The sequence below is a fragment of the Nyctereutes procyonoides genome, unplaced genomic scaffold (genome assembly GCF_905146905.1).
Source record: "Nyctereutes procyonoides isolate TBG_1078 unplaced genomic scaffold, NYPRO_anot_genome, whole genome shotgun sequence".
NCBI classification, from domain to species: Eukaryota; Metazoa; Chordata; class Mammalia; order Carnivora; family Canidae; genus Nyctereutes; species Nyctereutes procyonoides.
In genome coordinates this window covers 41,037,729-41,054,081 of record NW_026575051.1, presented here as the reverse complement: position 1 = coordinate 41,054,081, position 16,353 = coordinate 41,037,729, and the positions used below count along the sequence as shown (strand labels likewise).

Below are 16,353 nucleotides of genomic sequence, written 5' to 3'. Positions count from 1 at the left end.
AGAAAAAAAAAGAATATATACACGTGATAAAATTATTTTTAAAGAGCAAAGGGAAGATAATTTAGATCAACTCTTCGAAGGACAAACTTAAAAAAAATAAGAAAAAATAATCATAAAAAGAGCTAATATTTAGTGGTAAGGAGCCTCAAAGGTGACCCATGATGATTTCTGCCTTCTGGTAGTCATATCCTCAAGAGAAATTAAAAAGGGGATCCCTGGGTGGCGCAGTGGTTTGGCGCCTGCCTTTGGCTCAGGGCAAGATCCTGGAGACCCGGGATCGAATCCCATATCGGGCTCCCGGTGCATGGAGCCTGCTTCTCCCTCTGCCTGTGTCTCTGCCTCTCTCTCTCTCTCTCTCTCTCTCTCTCTCTCTGTGTGTGTGTGTGTGTGACTATCATAAATAAATAAAAAAAATTTAAAAAAAAAAGAGAAATTAAAAAGTATTTTGAATAAATGAAAATGAGAACACAAATTATCTAAATTTATGGGATGCAACAAAAGCAGTAGAGAAAAATTTATAGCATAAAATGCATATATTAGAAAAGAAGAAAATTCTACAATCAATGATCTAAGTTTCTACTTCAGGAAACTAAAAAAAGAAAAGCTAACTAAATCCAAAGTAAGAAGAAGAGAGGAATAATAAGAATTACAGCAGAAATGGAGAAAATTGAAAACAGTTAATCAACAGAGAACAATCATTCAAACCAAAAGCTAATTCTTTGAGAAGATAAATAAAATCAATAAGCCTCTAGTCAAATTAAGGAAAAAAAGAAAGGACACAAATTACTAATATAAAAATACAAAATAAAATAAAGGACACAACTACAGATCCTATGGACATTAAAAAGGTACTAAAGAACTACTGTAAAAAACTCTATGCCCATGAATTTGATACACTAGACAAAATGGACCTATTTCTTATAAAACACAATTTTCCAAAATTCACACAAGAATAAACAAACTGAATAGGTTTCTATCTATTAAAGAAATTGAATCAATAATTCAGACATTCCAGATAAGTCCCAGGCCCAGAGTTTACTGGTAAATTTTACCAAATATTTAAGGAACAAATTATATGAATTCTCTACAAGTTGTTCATAGGATAGAGAGAAGCCTAGAAGCCAAGGGATTATTTCCTAACTCATGCTATGAGGCCAGCATTATCCTAATACCAAAATCAGACATTACAGGAAAACCATAGACCAGTATCTCTCATGAATATAAAGGATTATTTTTTTTTAATTTTATTTATTTATGATAGGCACACAGTGAGAGAGAGAGAGAGGCAGAGACACAGGCAGAGGGAGAAGCAGGCTCCATGCACCGGGAGCCCGACGTGGGATTCGATCCCGGGTCTCCAGGATCGCGCCCTGGGCCAAAGGCAGGCGCTAAACCACTGCGCCACCCAGGGATCCCCTCTCTCATGAATATAGATGCAAAAATCCTCAATCAAATATTAGCAAATCAAATTCAACAATGTATGAAAAGAATTATATACAACTGAGTTGGGCTTATCCCAAGTAGTCATGGATGGTCCAACATTAAAAAAAACAATTAATGTAATCAATCACATCAATAGGCTACAAAAAACCCCTCATATGATCATTAATAGATGAAGAAAAAGCAACTGACAAAATCTAACATCTATTCATGATAAAAACTCTCAGCAAACTAAGATAAAGGGGGATTTCCTCAACTTAATAAAGCATATCTATTAAAAAAAACATACAGCAAGACACCTGGATAGACAGTTCAGCATCCAACTCTTGGTTTTGGCTCAGGTTGTGATCTCCAAGATCAGGCCCATGTACTGAGAGGGCTCAGTACAGAGTCTGCTTAGTTTCTCCCTCTGCCCTCCCCCACAACTCTCTCTCAAATAAATAAATAAATCTTTAAAAAAATATAGCTAGCATCATATTTAATGATGAGAAACTTGAAGCTGGGCAGCCCGGGTGGCTCAGTGGTTTAGCGCTGCCTTCAGCCCAGGGCCTGATCCTAGAGACCCGGGATTGAGTCCCGCGTCGGGCTCCCTGCATGGAGCCTGCCTCTCCCTCTGCCTGTGTCTCTGCCTCTCTCTCTCTGTGTCTCTCATGAGTGGATAAATAAAATATTTAAAAAAAAAAAGGATACTTGAAGCTACTTGAAGCTACTATGATCAAAAACAAGGCAAGAAAGCTGCCTCACAACTCCTTTCAATAGTATATTAAAAGTGTCAGCTAGTGTAAGAAGACAAGAGGGAAGCCTGAATGCAACTCTTCTTGATCCTGGGATTGTGAAATTTGAGTTCCATGTGGGGTATAAAGTACTCAAAAAAAAAAAAAAAAAAAAGACAAGAAGAAACAAAAGGCACATAGATTGGGAGGGAAGAAATAAATTGTTTGCAGATGACATGATCATCTATGTAGAAGACCCAAAAGAACTCCTGGAACTAATAAAAAAATTATAGAAAGGTTGTAGGATACAAGGTTAATATACAAAAGCCAATCATTTTATATAGCAATGAACAAGTGGAATTTGAAATTAAAAAACACAATACCAGGGGATCCCTGGGTGGCTCAATGGTTTAGTGCATGCCTTTGGCCCAGGGTGTGATCCTGGAGTCCCGGGATCGAGTCTCACATCAGGCTCCCTGCATTGGGCCTGCTTCTCTCTCTGCCTGTGTCTCGGCCCCTCTCTCTTTCTCTGTGTCTCTCATGAATAAATAAAACCTTTAAAAAAAATACCATTTACATTAGCACACTCAAAAATTAAATACTTGGGAATAAATCTCACAATATATATATATATAAGATCTATATGAAAAAAGGTATAAAACTGATGAACAAAATCAAGGTATGAATAAATGAAGAAGTATTCCATTCATGGACAGGAGGATTCAATATTGTCAAAATGTCAGTTCTTTCCAATGTGATCTACAAATTGAAAGCAATTCCAATCAAAATCTCAGCAAGTTTTCTTAATGAATATTTACAAACCAATCCTAAAGTTTATATGAAAAGGCAAAAAGCCCAGAATAATCAACACAATATTGAAGAACAAAGTTGGAGCACTGCCACTATGCAACTTCAAGACTTACTATAAAGTGATAGCATTCAAGACAGCATGGTATTGGTAAGGGAATAGGAGGAAAAGAAGCAAAAGCAATACAATGGGAAGAAGACAGTCCCTTCAATAACTAGACATCCACATGCAAAAACAATGAATTTAAAGACAGATTTTATACATTTTTCACAAAAATGAACTCAAAATGGATTACAAACCTAAATGTAACATAAACTGCAAAACTATAAAATTCTAGAATATAACATTGCAGGAAATAGATGACCTTAGGTATGGTGATGACTTTTCAGCCACAACATCAAAGTTACAATCTATGAAAGAAATAATTGATAATGTACATTAAGATTAAAAACTTCTGCTCTGTGAAAGACAATATCAAATAATTAGATAAGCCACAGACTGAGAAAACATACCTACAAAAGACAGGTGATAAAGGACTGCTATCCAAAATATACAAATTCTTAAAACTTAAGAAAACAAACAACCCAATTTAATAAATAAGCCAAAGACATATCTCACCAAAGAGGGTACCAGCTGTCAAGTAAGAATATGAAAAAATACACCACATTATGTGTCATTTGAGAAATGCTAATTAAAATAACAATGAGATACTACCACATACCTATTAAAGTGGCCAAAATCTGGAACACGGACAACCGCAAATGCTGACAAGGATGTGGAGCAATAGGAACTCTCATTCACTGCCACAGGGAATGCAAAATGGTACAGCCACTTTGGAAAATAGTTTGGCAGTTTCTTACAAAACTCAGTATATTCTTACCATCAATCCATCCAACATGCTCTTTGGTATTTATTCAGAGGAGTTGAAAATTTATTACCACACAAAAACCTGCACATAGATTATAGCAGCTTTATTCATAAATGCCCGAATTTGGAAGCAATCAAGATGACCTACAGTAGGTGGATGCATAAATTGTGGTACATCCATATCCATACAATGGAATATTACTAGGTGCTGAAAAGACCTAGAGGAATCTTTTCAAAGCGAAAGAAACTTATCTGAAAAGGCTACATACTGTGCAACTCCAACTATATGATGTTCTGGAAAAGGCAAAACTATTGAGGCAATTAGCAGTTCAGTGGTTGTAAGGGATTAGCAGTTCAGGGGTGGGAGAGGGATGAATAGGAGGAGCCCAAAGAATTTTCAGGGCAATGAAAATACTCTGTATAATATTATTATAATGGATCCTTGTCATTAACATTTGTCCAAACCTATAGAATGTATACCAACAAAAGCGAACTGTAATGTAAAACTATGGACTTTGGGTGATTGTTATGGTGTGTCAATGTAGGTTCATTAGTTTTAACAAATGTACCAATCTGGTAGGGGACGTTGATAATGGGGAATACTATGTATATGTTGGGGCAGGAGCTAGATGGGAAATCTCTACACCTTCCCCTCAACTTTGCTGTGGACCTAAAACTGATCTTAAAAGGTCTTCAAAAAAAAAAAAAAAAATGTCTATTGAAATCTAAAAAAAAAAAAGCGAGAGGGCAGCCCCGGTGGCGCAGCGATTTAGCGCCGCCTGCAGCCCGGGGTGTGATCCTGGAAACTCAGAATCGAGTCCCACTTCCGGCTTCTTGCAGGGAGCCTGCTTCTCCCTCTGCCTGTGTCTCTGCCTCTCTCTTCACTTTCTCTGAATGAATAAATAAATAAATCTTAACAAAAAAAAAAAAAAGCGAGAGAGAGAGAGAGAGAGAGAGAGAGAGAGAATACTAGATTGAGTCCCAAAGACTCTAAGACTACATTTGTAATTTGTCAATTACCAAGCAAATTACAGTGAGGGTATGCCCTATACATCTTATACCACAGAAGCTAGCACGATACTCTAAACACTATGCAATAGATATTATGAAGAATCAAAGAGAGAATTAAAAAAACAAAGTGTAGCCCTAAAACTCTGGACTGCATCAGTGCCATAAAGCAATTAGGAAATCTATTTTAGAATTCAAACCCTTTGGAATTCTCTTCTTGAAATTCATTTACTAAGATCTAGTCTTGTACCTTCCCTTAATTTTTTAAAATATTTTATTTATTTATTCATGAGACACACAGAGAGAGAGAAGCAGAGACATAGGCAGAGGGAGAAGGCTCCATGCAGAGAGCCTGATGTGGGACTTGATCCTAGGACTCCAGGATCATGCCCTGAGCTGAAGGCAGATGCTCAACCGCTGAGCCACTGAGGCATCCCTTCAATTTTTATTAAGAATTTTGCACCGGGGATCCCTGGGTGGCGCAGCGGTTTGGCACCTGCCTTTGGCCCGGGGCGCGATCCTGGAGACCCGGGATCGAATCCCACGTCGGGTTCCCGGTGCATGGAGCCTGCTTCTCCCTCTGCCTGTGTCTCTGCCTCTCTCTCTCTCTCTCTCTGTGACTATCATAAATAAATAAAAATTAAAAAAAAGAAATTAAAAAAAAATTTGCACCGTATCACCAGTACATTTGCTTGAAGAAAATAATTACAATTTCTACATTTTAGTGTCATTTTATGCTACAAAGCTTTATTTACATAGTTCTTCAGAATGTATTTCAGTTGTTCGCCCACTATTCTGAGTATGAGATGGTATCAAATAGAGTAGATTTACAGGAAAGCATAAAAGAGAGAAAACAATTCTACAACTTTATACAGTACCATTAGTGGTTATTATTTTTACAGTTTTCTTTTGAGGATAATCTACTGAATTTTTCTGCCATTGACATTTCAGTGAAGTTGTCTTTAAGAGCAGATTTCCACAGAGAATAAAGAGTATATACAATTCAATATGTTTTACAGGTGATATTTGACAGTTTAGGAGTAGCTGTGAATTATTTTTTCTCCCACTTGTTTTCAAAAGTCTTGGATGATGAAGATGAATCATGACTTTCACCACTACTATAGCGGTCATATAAAGTCTGAAATGAAAAACACACACTTGTTTTTCCAACTTCTAAAATTCAATGTATTATCAGATGAATAAAGATAACTACATATATTCTAATATGTAATGAATGTCTCTTGTTCTTATAACTAGAAAATTACTTTACAAACTATTGAAGATAATAAGAATTGTAAACACCTAGCTTGGCCTAAATATTCACTATCATGAGATACAACTCAATAATTCTGTAAAAGAAATGTAACAGGCATTTATAAGCATATATATGCATTTTTTTTAAGATTTTATTTATTTATTTGACAGAGCACAAGCAGGCAGAGGGAGAGGAAGAAACAGGTTGAGCAGGGAGCCCAAAATGGGGCTTGATCTCAGGACCCTGGGATCATGACCTGAGCCAAAGGCAGATACTCAAGCAACTGAGCCACCCAGGCACTCCCATATATATGTATTTTAAAGGCCTTCTTGCTCTCCTTTATTTTTTCTTAAATAAAGCAAGTCTTACATAACTTGCTACACTGTAAAATAAACTCATCAGGAAATAGTTTCAGATATTTCAACTAATAAACAGATGACATTAAAAAAATATAAGTTATGGGCAGCCCTGTTGGCTCAGCAGTTTAGTGCCGCCTTCAGCCCAGGGCCTGATCCTGGAGACCCAGGATCGAGTCCCACGTCAGGTCCCTGCCTGGAGCCTGCTTCTCCCCCTGTCTGTGTCTCTGCCTCTCTCTCTCTCTCTCTCATGAATAAATAAATAAAATCTTTAGAAAAATACAAGTTATATAAATAAACATAATTAGCTATATTAACATCTACATATTGTAAAGGATTTAAGGTTAAGCCAACATCTAATTTATAAAGATAACAGATATCTCTACCATGAAGGAACACATAACCTTAGAAGTAAAGGCAACTAATTCATCTCAATTTTATTCATAAAAGGCTCTAAATAATACACTGGGGGGAAATTAAAACATGGAGATATGAAATATAGAGTAAAATTATAAAACAAATTTTATTCAATTTGAATTCCTAAAACCACTGATTTAACCATAAGTAAGAAAAAAATTTACTTTATATCATGAATGCGAATATAATAGTGAATGTATAATAAATTCCTCCAGAAATGTGTCCAAGTTCTTAACATCTTAGAGTAGTTTTATCCTACCCAGAGAGTTAAGAGTGTTTTTAATTTAAGCTCCCATATTTTATAATAGCATTATTACTGAAATTAATTAGTAACTGCTTGGTAACTCAACCAGTTGGTTAATAAGCATACACAGGGTTCTAGAATGACTAGGGTTTTGATGGCAACGAGATCCAAATATGGTGGTATAGACATAAACACTGGAAGGCTGAAAGGTCCAAGACCTCTGCTTTGAGAAATGTTCTGACTGTGGTACATAGCTTCAAGTCATTGCCTGTAAACAAATACCGAGATTTCTCCTAGATGGCTTCTGGAAAAAAAAGATGGCTAGAAGAAATGAATGCAAAAGCTGTGTTAAGGGACACCTGGGTGGCTCAGCACTTGAGTGCCTGCCTTTGGCCTAGGGTGTGATTCTGGAGTCCTGGGATCGAGTCCCACATTAGGCTCCCTACATGGAGCCTGCCTCTCCCTCTGCCTTTGTCCCTACGCCTCTCTGTCTCTCTCATGAATACATAAATTAAAAAAAAAAGAAAAGAAAGCTGTTTTAAGAATGTTGTTGATTTATGGGACACCTGGGTGACTCAGTGGTTGAGCATCTGCTCAGGGCATGATCCTGGGATCCTGAGATGGAGTCCCGCATCAGGCTTCCTGCATAGAGTCTGTTTCTCCCTCTGCCTGTGTGTGTGTGTCTCTCATGAATGAATAAATAAAATCTTTTAAAAAAAAATGTTGCTGATTTAAACGACAAATTCCTTATGAAATTTATTCCAATTGAGACCTGACAGCAATCTTACAATTGCACCTTATATGACAATATACTTTCAATTGTGCTATCTGCGGAACAAGAATGTAAAAGTCTGTATTTGTCAAAAAGCATACATTAAGAATCTAAATGTAGAAATATACTTCATATTTAATCTGATGACTGGAACAACTTTTCTTTGGATTACCTGTTTAAGTGTCTTATTCACTAAACTACAAAACCATTAAAAGTAATGTAGATAGACATTCTTACTTTAGCAGCTTTCAAAATGGAGTTAGGAGAATTCAGACCAACAAGTTGGCCCAGAACATATTTCATTTCTTCAGTGGTACCCTTAACCATCTGGTTACCTGTAAAAATATATAATCATTAACATGCTGTAACTAATAAAAAATACAAAATCACATGCAAATACATTCTGTTTAACAACACAATAACTGGCATCTTGTAATTTATCACTGATCATAGCTACTTACCTAGGGTAAGTAAAAATGCCAGCACATTAAAAAAAAAATTTAATTTATTTTAGTATTTTAGCATAAAAGGAACTTCCTTAAGGAAAGAGGAATGCTGGAAGAGTAGCCAATTCATGTTCCATTTTTTGTTATAGCTATAAGTCTGTTATTATTAGTAACTACTAATAAGTTGATTTTCAAAGAAGTACCTGGATGAGTTTGAATTTGAACATATGGATGCACCAGAAGGTCAGGAATGGATATCCTCTGTTTAGGGTCCCTTATTAAGCAACACTACAAAAATAAGGATTCATTTTTTTTAAATCAAGTTTTCTTATGTAATATCAATATAAAGTATCTTTCAAGATTGTATTGTACTATAGTAGTTGCTTTCCAGATAGTCTACTCAGAAACAAGATTTTATAAGTTCTTTTTGCAAAATCCCCAAGTATTCATAACTCTTAAAACATCTTCAAAGTGAACTTAACATGACTTAAAAATCTAATTCATTCAGCAATTCCTTTCAATAGACCATATATATCTATCTAAGCCAGTCACATAAGTCCAGTAATTTCAACTATTTACTCTAAGCAAACAATTTAAGTATTTGAAATATTATTCTTCTGTATCCATATACTACTAATGTTACCTTTAACACATCTTGAAGATCCTTCTCTGGAATATCAGGAAATTCAATTTCATGATTAGGGTCAATTATGGCATGTAATTTAGAAATCTGGTTAATTATATGCTGAAATGGTGTCTTCCCATAAGTCATATAGTACAAAATGCATCCTAAGGACCAAACGTCACTTTTAGGACTTATCTAATTAGGGGAGGAAAAAAAAGAAAGGTAAATTGCTGTAATTATTTACTTATTTATTTGAAAGAGAATGAGCTGGGGTCAGGGGGACAGAAGGAGAGGGAGAGGGAGAGTGAGAAGCAGGCTCCCCAGAGCAGGGAGCCTGATAAGAGGCTCAATCCTAGGACCCCAAGATTATGACATGAGCCAAAGGCAGATGCTTAACTGACTGAGCTACCCAGGCACCCCAAATAACTGTAATTTTAACATACAATTAAATGTAAGAATATTTTATACACAGATATGTACACATACATTCCTTAACACTTAAAATTATAACTTAACCTCAATTAATGGGCAAGCACTAGATTCAGTTTACATGAAAAAACATTGTTTTATAGTTTTTGTTATACTTGGTTATTTTATCAAGAGATGAGCTGTAAGTCTCTCAACAAACTCATAATTAAAATATTTGAACTGAAACATGTTTTGTTCCTGTCAGCTTATGAAAATATAAAAGACTAAAAAACAACTGCAAGTTTTAAATTTACTTGTTTTCTCCAAAACTATTGAATTATAATAAATATATTTTAAGATTTTATTTACTTGAGAGAACATGGGCTGGATAGCTGAGGGAGGAGCAGAGGGAGGGAGGGAGAGAGACAGAGAGAGAATATGAATCCCAAGCAGATTCTGCTGAGCACAGAGCCCAAAGATGGGCCTGATCTCATGACCCTGAGATCATGACCTGAGCCGAAATCAAGAGTTGGATGCTTAACCTACTGAGCCACCAGACACCCCAGGATTATGATAAATTTTTATGTAAACTCATAACATATAAGTATGCATAGATTTTAAAAAGGTTAAATTGAGCTATCCTAAACCCAAGAACACAAACTATAGAATCAGGCTGGGCTGGATTTGAATCCTGGCCTTATTACTAGCTAGTAATTCTATGCAGCTTCACTTCCTCTTCTCTAAAATAGAAAATAATAAAAGTACATTGTCATGGGGATTAAATGATATAACCATGAGATACAGATAAGCATAGAGAGTAATTTCTGGGTATAATAAGAAAACAAGAAATGCTACTTATTATTTAAGTGCTCTTTGCATCAAATAATCTCATTAGAAATAATGTAATATTATTATATAATTATCATTTTGACTTGGAAATGAACATGAATAAGACAAAACATAGCAGTGGGCATAATATATTTAAATTCTTCTTTAAAAGGTAGATATTAGGGGATCCCTGGGTAGCTCAACGGTTTGGCATCTGCCTTTGGCCCAGAGTGTGATCCTGGAGTCCAGGGATTGAGTCCCACATCGGGTTCCCTGCATGGAGCCTGCTTCTTTCCCTCTCTGTTTGTGTCTCTGCTTCTCTCTTTCTGTGTCTCTCATGAAGAAATAAATAAAATCTTTAAAAAATAAAAATAAAAGGTAGATACTAAACATATTATTAAAACAAAATAAAGAGGCACTAGCGTGGTTCAGTTAACCAAATAAGGAAAAAGAAATGGCACATATAACTTCAAAACAAAACAAAACCAGAGAGAGAAAGAAAGAATAGGAATGTTAATATTAGAAAAAGAGAACAAAAAAAAAATGCTTTTAACAGAAGAGGGAAAGCCATTTTATAATAAAAAAGGCACAACCAACCAAGAAGAGATGATACTCACAAACTCCTATGCACTGAAACTACATTTAATACAACTATATTAAGTAAGAACTATATCAAATTCTTTTGGGGGAAATGGTAAAAAGATTCTAACATGCCTTTTAGAAAATGGCAGATAAAACAGATCCACTATCTTAACACAAAGAAAACTAAAAAATCAAAATAATAATTTAAAAACCCTCTTCTTCCTCCAACTTAAAAATCTGGAAATATCCATCTCTAAATAAATCATGGATTAAAAAGGATTTCAAGGGCCGCCTGGGTGGCTTCACAGTTGAGCCTCTGCCTTTGGCTCAGGGTGTGATCCTGGAGTGCTGGGATCTGGAATCCCACATCTGGTTCTCTGCGGGGAGCCTACCTCTCCCTCTGCCCATGTCTACCTCTCTCTCTGTCTCTCATGAATAAAGAAATAAAATCTTTAATGAAAAAAAAAAACAGGATTTCAGATTTTGGAAAAATGGGAGGGGCAGGAGAGTGAGAAGTAGGCTCCCTGCTGAGAAGGGAGCCCAAGGCAGGACTTGATCCCAGGACCCAGAGGATGACCTGAGCCAAATGCAGACACTTAACCATCTGAGCCACCCAGGTGCCCTTGTTTATTTTTTTAATTGAAATATAGTTGACACACAAGGTTACATTAGTTTCAGGTGTACAATATAGTGATTTGACAACTCAATACACTATTCTATGCTCATCACAAGTGTGGCTACCACCTGTCATCACACAACTCTGTTACAATGCCACAGACTCTATTCTCAATGCTGTGCCTTTCATCCCCTGACTTATTTATTCCGTAACTGGAGGCCTGTACCTCCCACTCCCCTTCACCCATTTTGCCCAATCTCTTACCCCCCTCCCTCTGGCAACCATCATTGTTCTCTGTATGCGTGAGTCTGTTTCTGCTGTTTATTTGTTTGCTTTTGAGATTGCAGCATAGTTTTTCAATCTGTCCAAATCCCCAGATAAGATGGACAGAAAAGCCTGGTAGCAAAACTATATATACATAGAGAAAACATTTATAACAAAACTAAGTAAAAAACCATACCCATGAACCCCAGAATAAGAATGGGGACAAACTACCACAGCCAAAAATCCTGTAGAGTCATTTGGAAAATAAAGCAGGGGAGAATAGTGAATGTGCCTGATTTTCAGAACAGAAACTCCAAATAGCCAACAAATGTTCATTGGAGAATAATTTGGAAACAGAGCTAGACTGGGAGGGGTTTGAACTCTTTATCAGCAGAGATTACTTCATGTGTTGGGATAAAAAATTTGCTTTCTATTCAGAATCATTAAGGCCACTGGATAGCAGGTGTTTCAAATGAATGGCAATTTACCCACAATATTAAAGCACTGAGTTGACAACTGAAAAAAATCTGAACTCGCAATTCAAAATAAATCTTATTAAAAAAATAAATAAAAATAAATAAATAAATCTTATTTTTTAAAAAATATATTATTTCAAAGTATTTTAAAACTGAAATTGCAAATTTTAGAAATTAATGAAAATAAGAAACACCACAAAAAAGGTATAAATAGAAGTTAAAGTAAAAACTCACACAATTCAGTTTTAATGTTTTAATTAATAAGAATATAAAAATTAAGTTAGCAATTATTTAAATCCAAAAACTAGGAAAAAAAGAAACCTGAAGGAAATAAAAATAATAAATAGCAGAAACTAATTACAGAGCAAATGAAAATAGAATGAAGGCTTTGTTCTCTAAAATGAACAAAACCTTAATAAGTCTAATGAAAAAGAAAAGACAGATAACAAATCTAAGTATTAAAAGAAAAGCGGAAGCTAAAGAGTTATAAAAAGAATTTCATAAGCGAAATTATTTGACATAATGTTATACCACTTATTTGAGAAAATATTTAGAAGCCAGTTTTTTTAGGAAGGAAAATATAATTAGTAAATACACATTTATCAAGCTAGACTTTGAGCTAGACGATGTTTTGATTTATATTTTTTCCCATTTAATCAATTACTTTTTATTTTTTTAAAGATTTATTTATTATGAGAGAGAGTGCATGCAAGTGGGAGGAGGGGAGGAGAGGCAGAAGGAGAGAAAAAGAGAGAGAAGCAGGTTCCCTGCGAGAATGTGCAGAGCCTGACGTGGGGCTCAAATCTCATGATCCTGAGATAAAGGACCTAAATTAAAATCAAGAGTCAGACACTTAGGTGACTAAGCCACCCAGGCGCCCCTCTATTGCTTGCAGGTCCCTGGACAACAATGTGTGCTTGTGCACACTTGGTGACACTGCTACAGAGCAAGAAGGACTAGCTCGGGAGCCAGAGGCATCCTGGCAGGCAAAAGGAACTCAACGAGGGACACCAGTGAAGCTAACACAAAGCTCACTGAGCTGGTGAAATAAGGTAAGTGGGAAAGTAGCCTGTGGCCGGCTGGGAAAAAATTACATACTAGAATTGTACTTGGAAATGAAGAATTCACAAATGAATAAATGGTAAGAGATAAAATGTAAGAATCAAAGAGGAAACAAGACTTATCAATTATCAATTCAATGCCATTTAAGGGGTCCAAATCAGAGCTAATTTAGTCTAAATTTCTAGCATTAATTTTAAAATTTAAAAATATCCTAGAAACATTTCTCATTGGAGCACACTGTTGAGACATCACCATATAAAAGAACAGTCTCAAATCAATAAACAATAGTGAAGTTGAATTCCATGACAATTTGCTTAAGAAAGCAAGGTCTCTATAATGGCCTAAAAAGTTTTAGAACTTAAGCAACTTTGAGTTAGCTGTTAAGTTTAATCAGAGAATAGTCCATTCCTTACTGATGCCAGCTAAATGGGATGTAAATAACCTTCATAGTACCTTTGACTTGGATTTTCCATTCTCTCTTGAGGAAGACATATCTTTGATTGCTTCTGGTGGCATATAATTAACTGTACCAACCTGTATGCCAAATCACAGAAAACACAAATCAATGAAAATACTTCATTCTGCTTTAGCTTTTTTAAAACACAAATGTCAGGTTCTTGGAAACTTGAATAATTACATATTGTAGTAATATTTTTTAAAAACTCAAGTAACTGACAACAATATTAGGACATAAATTTCTTCACAACTCCAGCAAAGTAAATTGGATTCATAATCAGGAAAGTTATTCCTTTCAGAATGCTCAGCTTTTTCTAAGATGATGGCGAACAACGACCATAAAACTATCGAGGCTAAAATTATATTAATAGCCATAAACTTTGAAGGAATTGATATCAATTATTCATTTCTGCGGTGGAATAGACCTAGAATGCTTTTTTTAAAAAATCAACCAACCAACCAATCAAAACTCTAGCTATGTCTCCAAGTATTCCCTGGGCCCATGTCCAGAGTGAGATGGGGTGGGTATGTAAATCATGCAAAAGCTTCCACAGTCAGATTATGCCAATCTTACAAAGCATTTATTTTATTCTAAAACAAATGGTTCTGTTTTCAAACACAGAATACCTGTACTTTAGGATCCTGCCATAGAGGATACCTTCAAGTTGATTTACAGCCAAATGTTCAACCGTTATCTTATTTTTTTTAAAGATTGATTTATTTATTTTAGAGAGTGTGGGCACACAAGGACGTGAGTGGGGGAAGGGCAGAGGGAGAGCAGCAGACTTCCCACTGAGCAGGGAGCCTGATCTGGGGCTCCATCCCATGACCCTGAGATCATAACCTGAGCTGAAGTCAGACGTTCAACTGACCAAGCCACCCAGGAGCCCAAATGTTCAGCAGCATTTTTGATATAACGAGAAGTCACTGTCAAATAGAAATGTTTCAAGGGCATGTTGTCCACCTATTTCTCCTAAAAAAGGTCTAGTTTTATGTCTAGGATTACGGCAGATCTACACCAGAAATCTGCATATGTGGAACACATCATCTTGGCTCCAAGCAAAATTCTTTTTACTAATTCTTTGGTGTCATCACCTTGGTTTTTATGGGAATAAATTTATTAAGTTTGTAACTGCATATCCTTTTAGAAGAATGCAGTTGAGTATAGTATTCATTATGATGTTTGAAGGCCCACTTAAAATTTTTTTCAGGGGCACATGAGTGGCTCAGTCAGTTAAACGGCTGTCTCTTGATTTTGGCTCAGGTCATGATCTCAGGGTCCTGGGATCAAGCCACACCTTGGGCTCCTCACTCAGTGGGGAATCTGCTTGATGATTCTCTTCTTCTCCCTCTGCCCCTCTCCTGATTTGTGCATGCTCTCCTGCACACTCTCTCTGTAAAATAAATACATCTTTAAAAAAAAAAAAAAAACTGAAGTTATTGAAAAAAAGAATTTTTTTTAAATGTAAGTGATAGGAAAAGCTTTACTTTTTCAGAAGAATGAAATAATCTTACTTCATGGACAATGAAAAACAAGTAACTGCAATTTCCTCGTTGGTTGCTACCAGGAATCTCTGAGAATAAGTTTCAGGTGAATTCAAGATCATGGGCAAGATGATCTCCAAGACAGGTATTACTGCTTCTCTACCTCAGCTACAGGAAAATCTTTCAAAATTGCTGGATTTATTTCTACCTGATCTTGACTTTCTATACTACAGTGTTTTATACACTTTAAATATGGTTTTAATTCTTAAAATATTTAATCTTTTAAGATTTTATGTACTTATTCATGAGAGATAAAGAGAAAGAGGCAGAGATACAGGCAGAGGGAGAAGCAGACTCCACGCAGGGAGCCCGATGTGGGACTTGACCCCGGGACTCCAGGATCATGCCTTGGGCCGAAGGCAGACACTAAACTGCTGAGCCACCCAGGGATCCCAAAATATTTATTCTTATAAAAAGGGTTCAAATTCTTTGAAGAATGTGAATGGAAAAAATAAAATCCCTATTAGCAAAAGACTTTACAGGAATTGAACTGCAATGTGTGGTAACCAACCATTCATTAAGTCTTACCTGAGAATCTTTAACAATACTTGTTGTATCTGGTTGCATTTGGTTTGCAATTCCAAAGTCAATTAGTTTTAGCATTCCATCAACTATCAGAAAGTTAGCAGGTTTCAGATCACTATGAACAATGCCTTCAAAATAAAAATCCACTGCAATATTAGACAATATAAAGCATTCTAAGTACAAAAATATTTCATAATCTACCAGTAGAGTTGACTCCTTTAGTCAATCAAATAAAATGCTCATTTTTAATATTTTCTAAAAAATAGAGCACTGCTATGTGCCAGACACTATTCTAAGTTTGCTGTTTATATTGACTCACTTAATCTTCATACCAGCATGGAGTTAAGTATTATTATTATCCCCACTTTTTTTTTTAAATATTTTATTTACTTTTATTTATTCATGAAAGACACAGAGAGAGAGAGAGAGGCAGAGACACAGACAGAGGGAGAAGCAGGCTCCATACAGGGAGCCTGACATGGGACTTGATCCCAGGACTCCAGGATCACGTCCTGGGCCAAAGGCAGGCGCTAAACCACTGAGCCACCCAGGGATCCCCTATTATCCCCACTTTTAAGAGGAAATTAAGGCAAAGAGTTTAAGTAACTTGTTCAAGATCATACAGCCTAAAGTGACAAGG

At 35.9% G+C, this 16,353-nt stretch overlaps 1 protein-coding gene across 5 annotated transcripts in view; it reads right to left on the bottom strand.

Moving 5' to 3' along the window:
- Nucleotides 1-5,389: 5,389 nt before the first annotated feature.
- The window catches only part of TTK (TTK protein kinase), a 43,473-nt gene continuing 32,509 nt past the window's right edge, over nt 5,390-16,353 (bottom strand). For 3 of the 5 annotated variants that reach the window (XM_055329523.1, XM_055329520.1, XM_055329522.1), the window contains 6 exons: nt 15,717-15,841; nt 13,641-13,721; nt 8,970-9,146; nt 8,530-8,614; nt 8,118-8,215; nt 5,391-5,974 (listed from right to left, as the gene is read on the bottom strand). In XM_055329523.1, the coding sequence (XP_055185498.1) occupies nt 5,888-5,974; nt 8,118-8,215; nt 8,530-8,614; nt 8,970-9,146; nt 13,641-13,721; nt 15,717-15,841 (653 nt within the window). In that variant the 3' untranslated portion in view covers nt 5,391-5,887. Of the gene's footprint in view, nt 5,975-8,117; nt 8,216-8,529; nt 8,615-8,969; nt 9,147-13,640; nt 13,722-15,716; nt 15,842-16,353 lie in introns of all 5 variants that reach the window. The other 2 variants (XM_055329521.1, XM_055329524.1) reach the window with 2 other exon arrangements.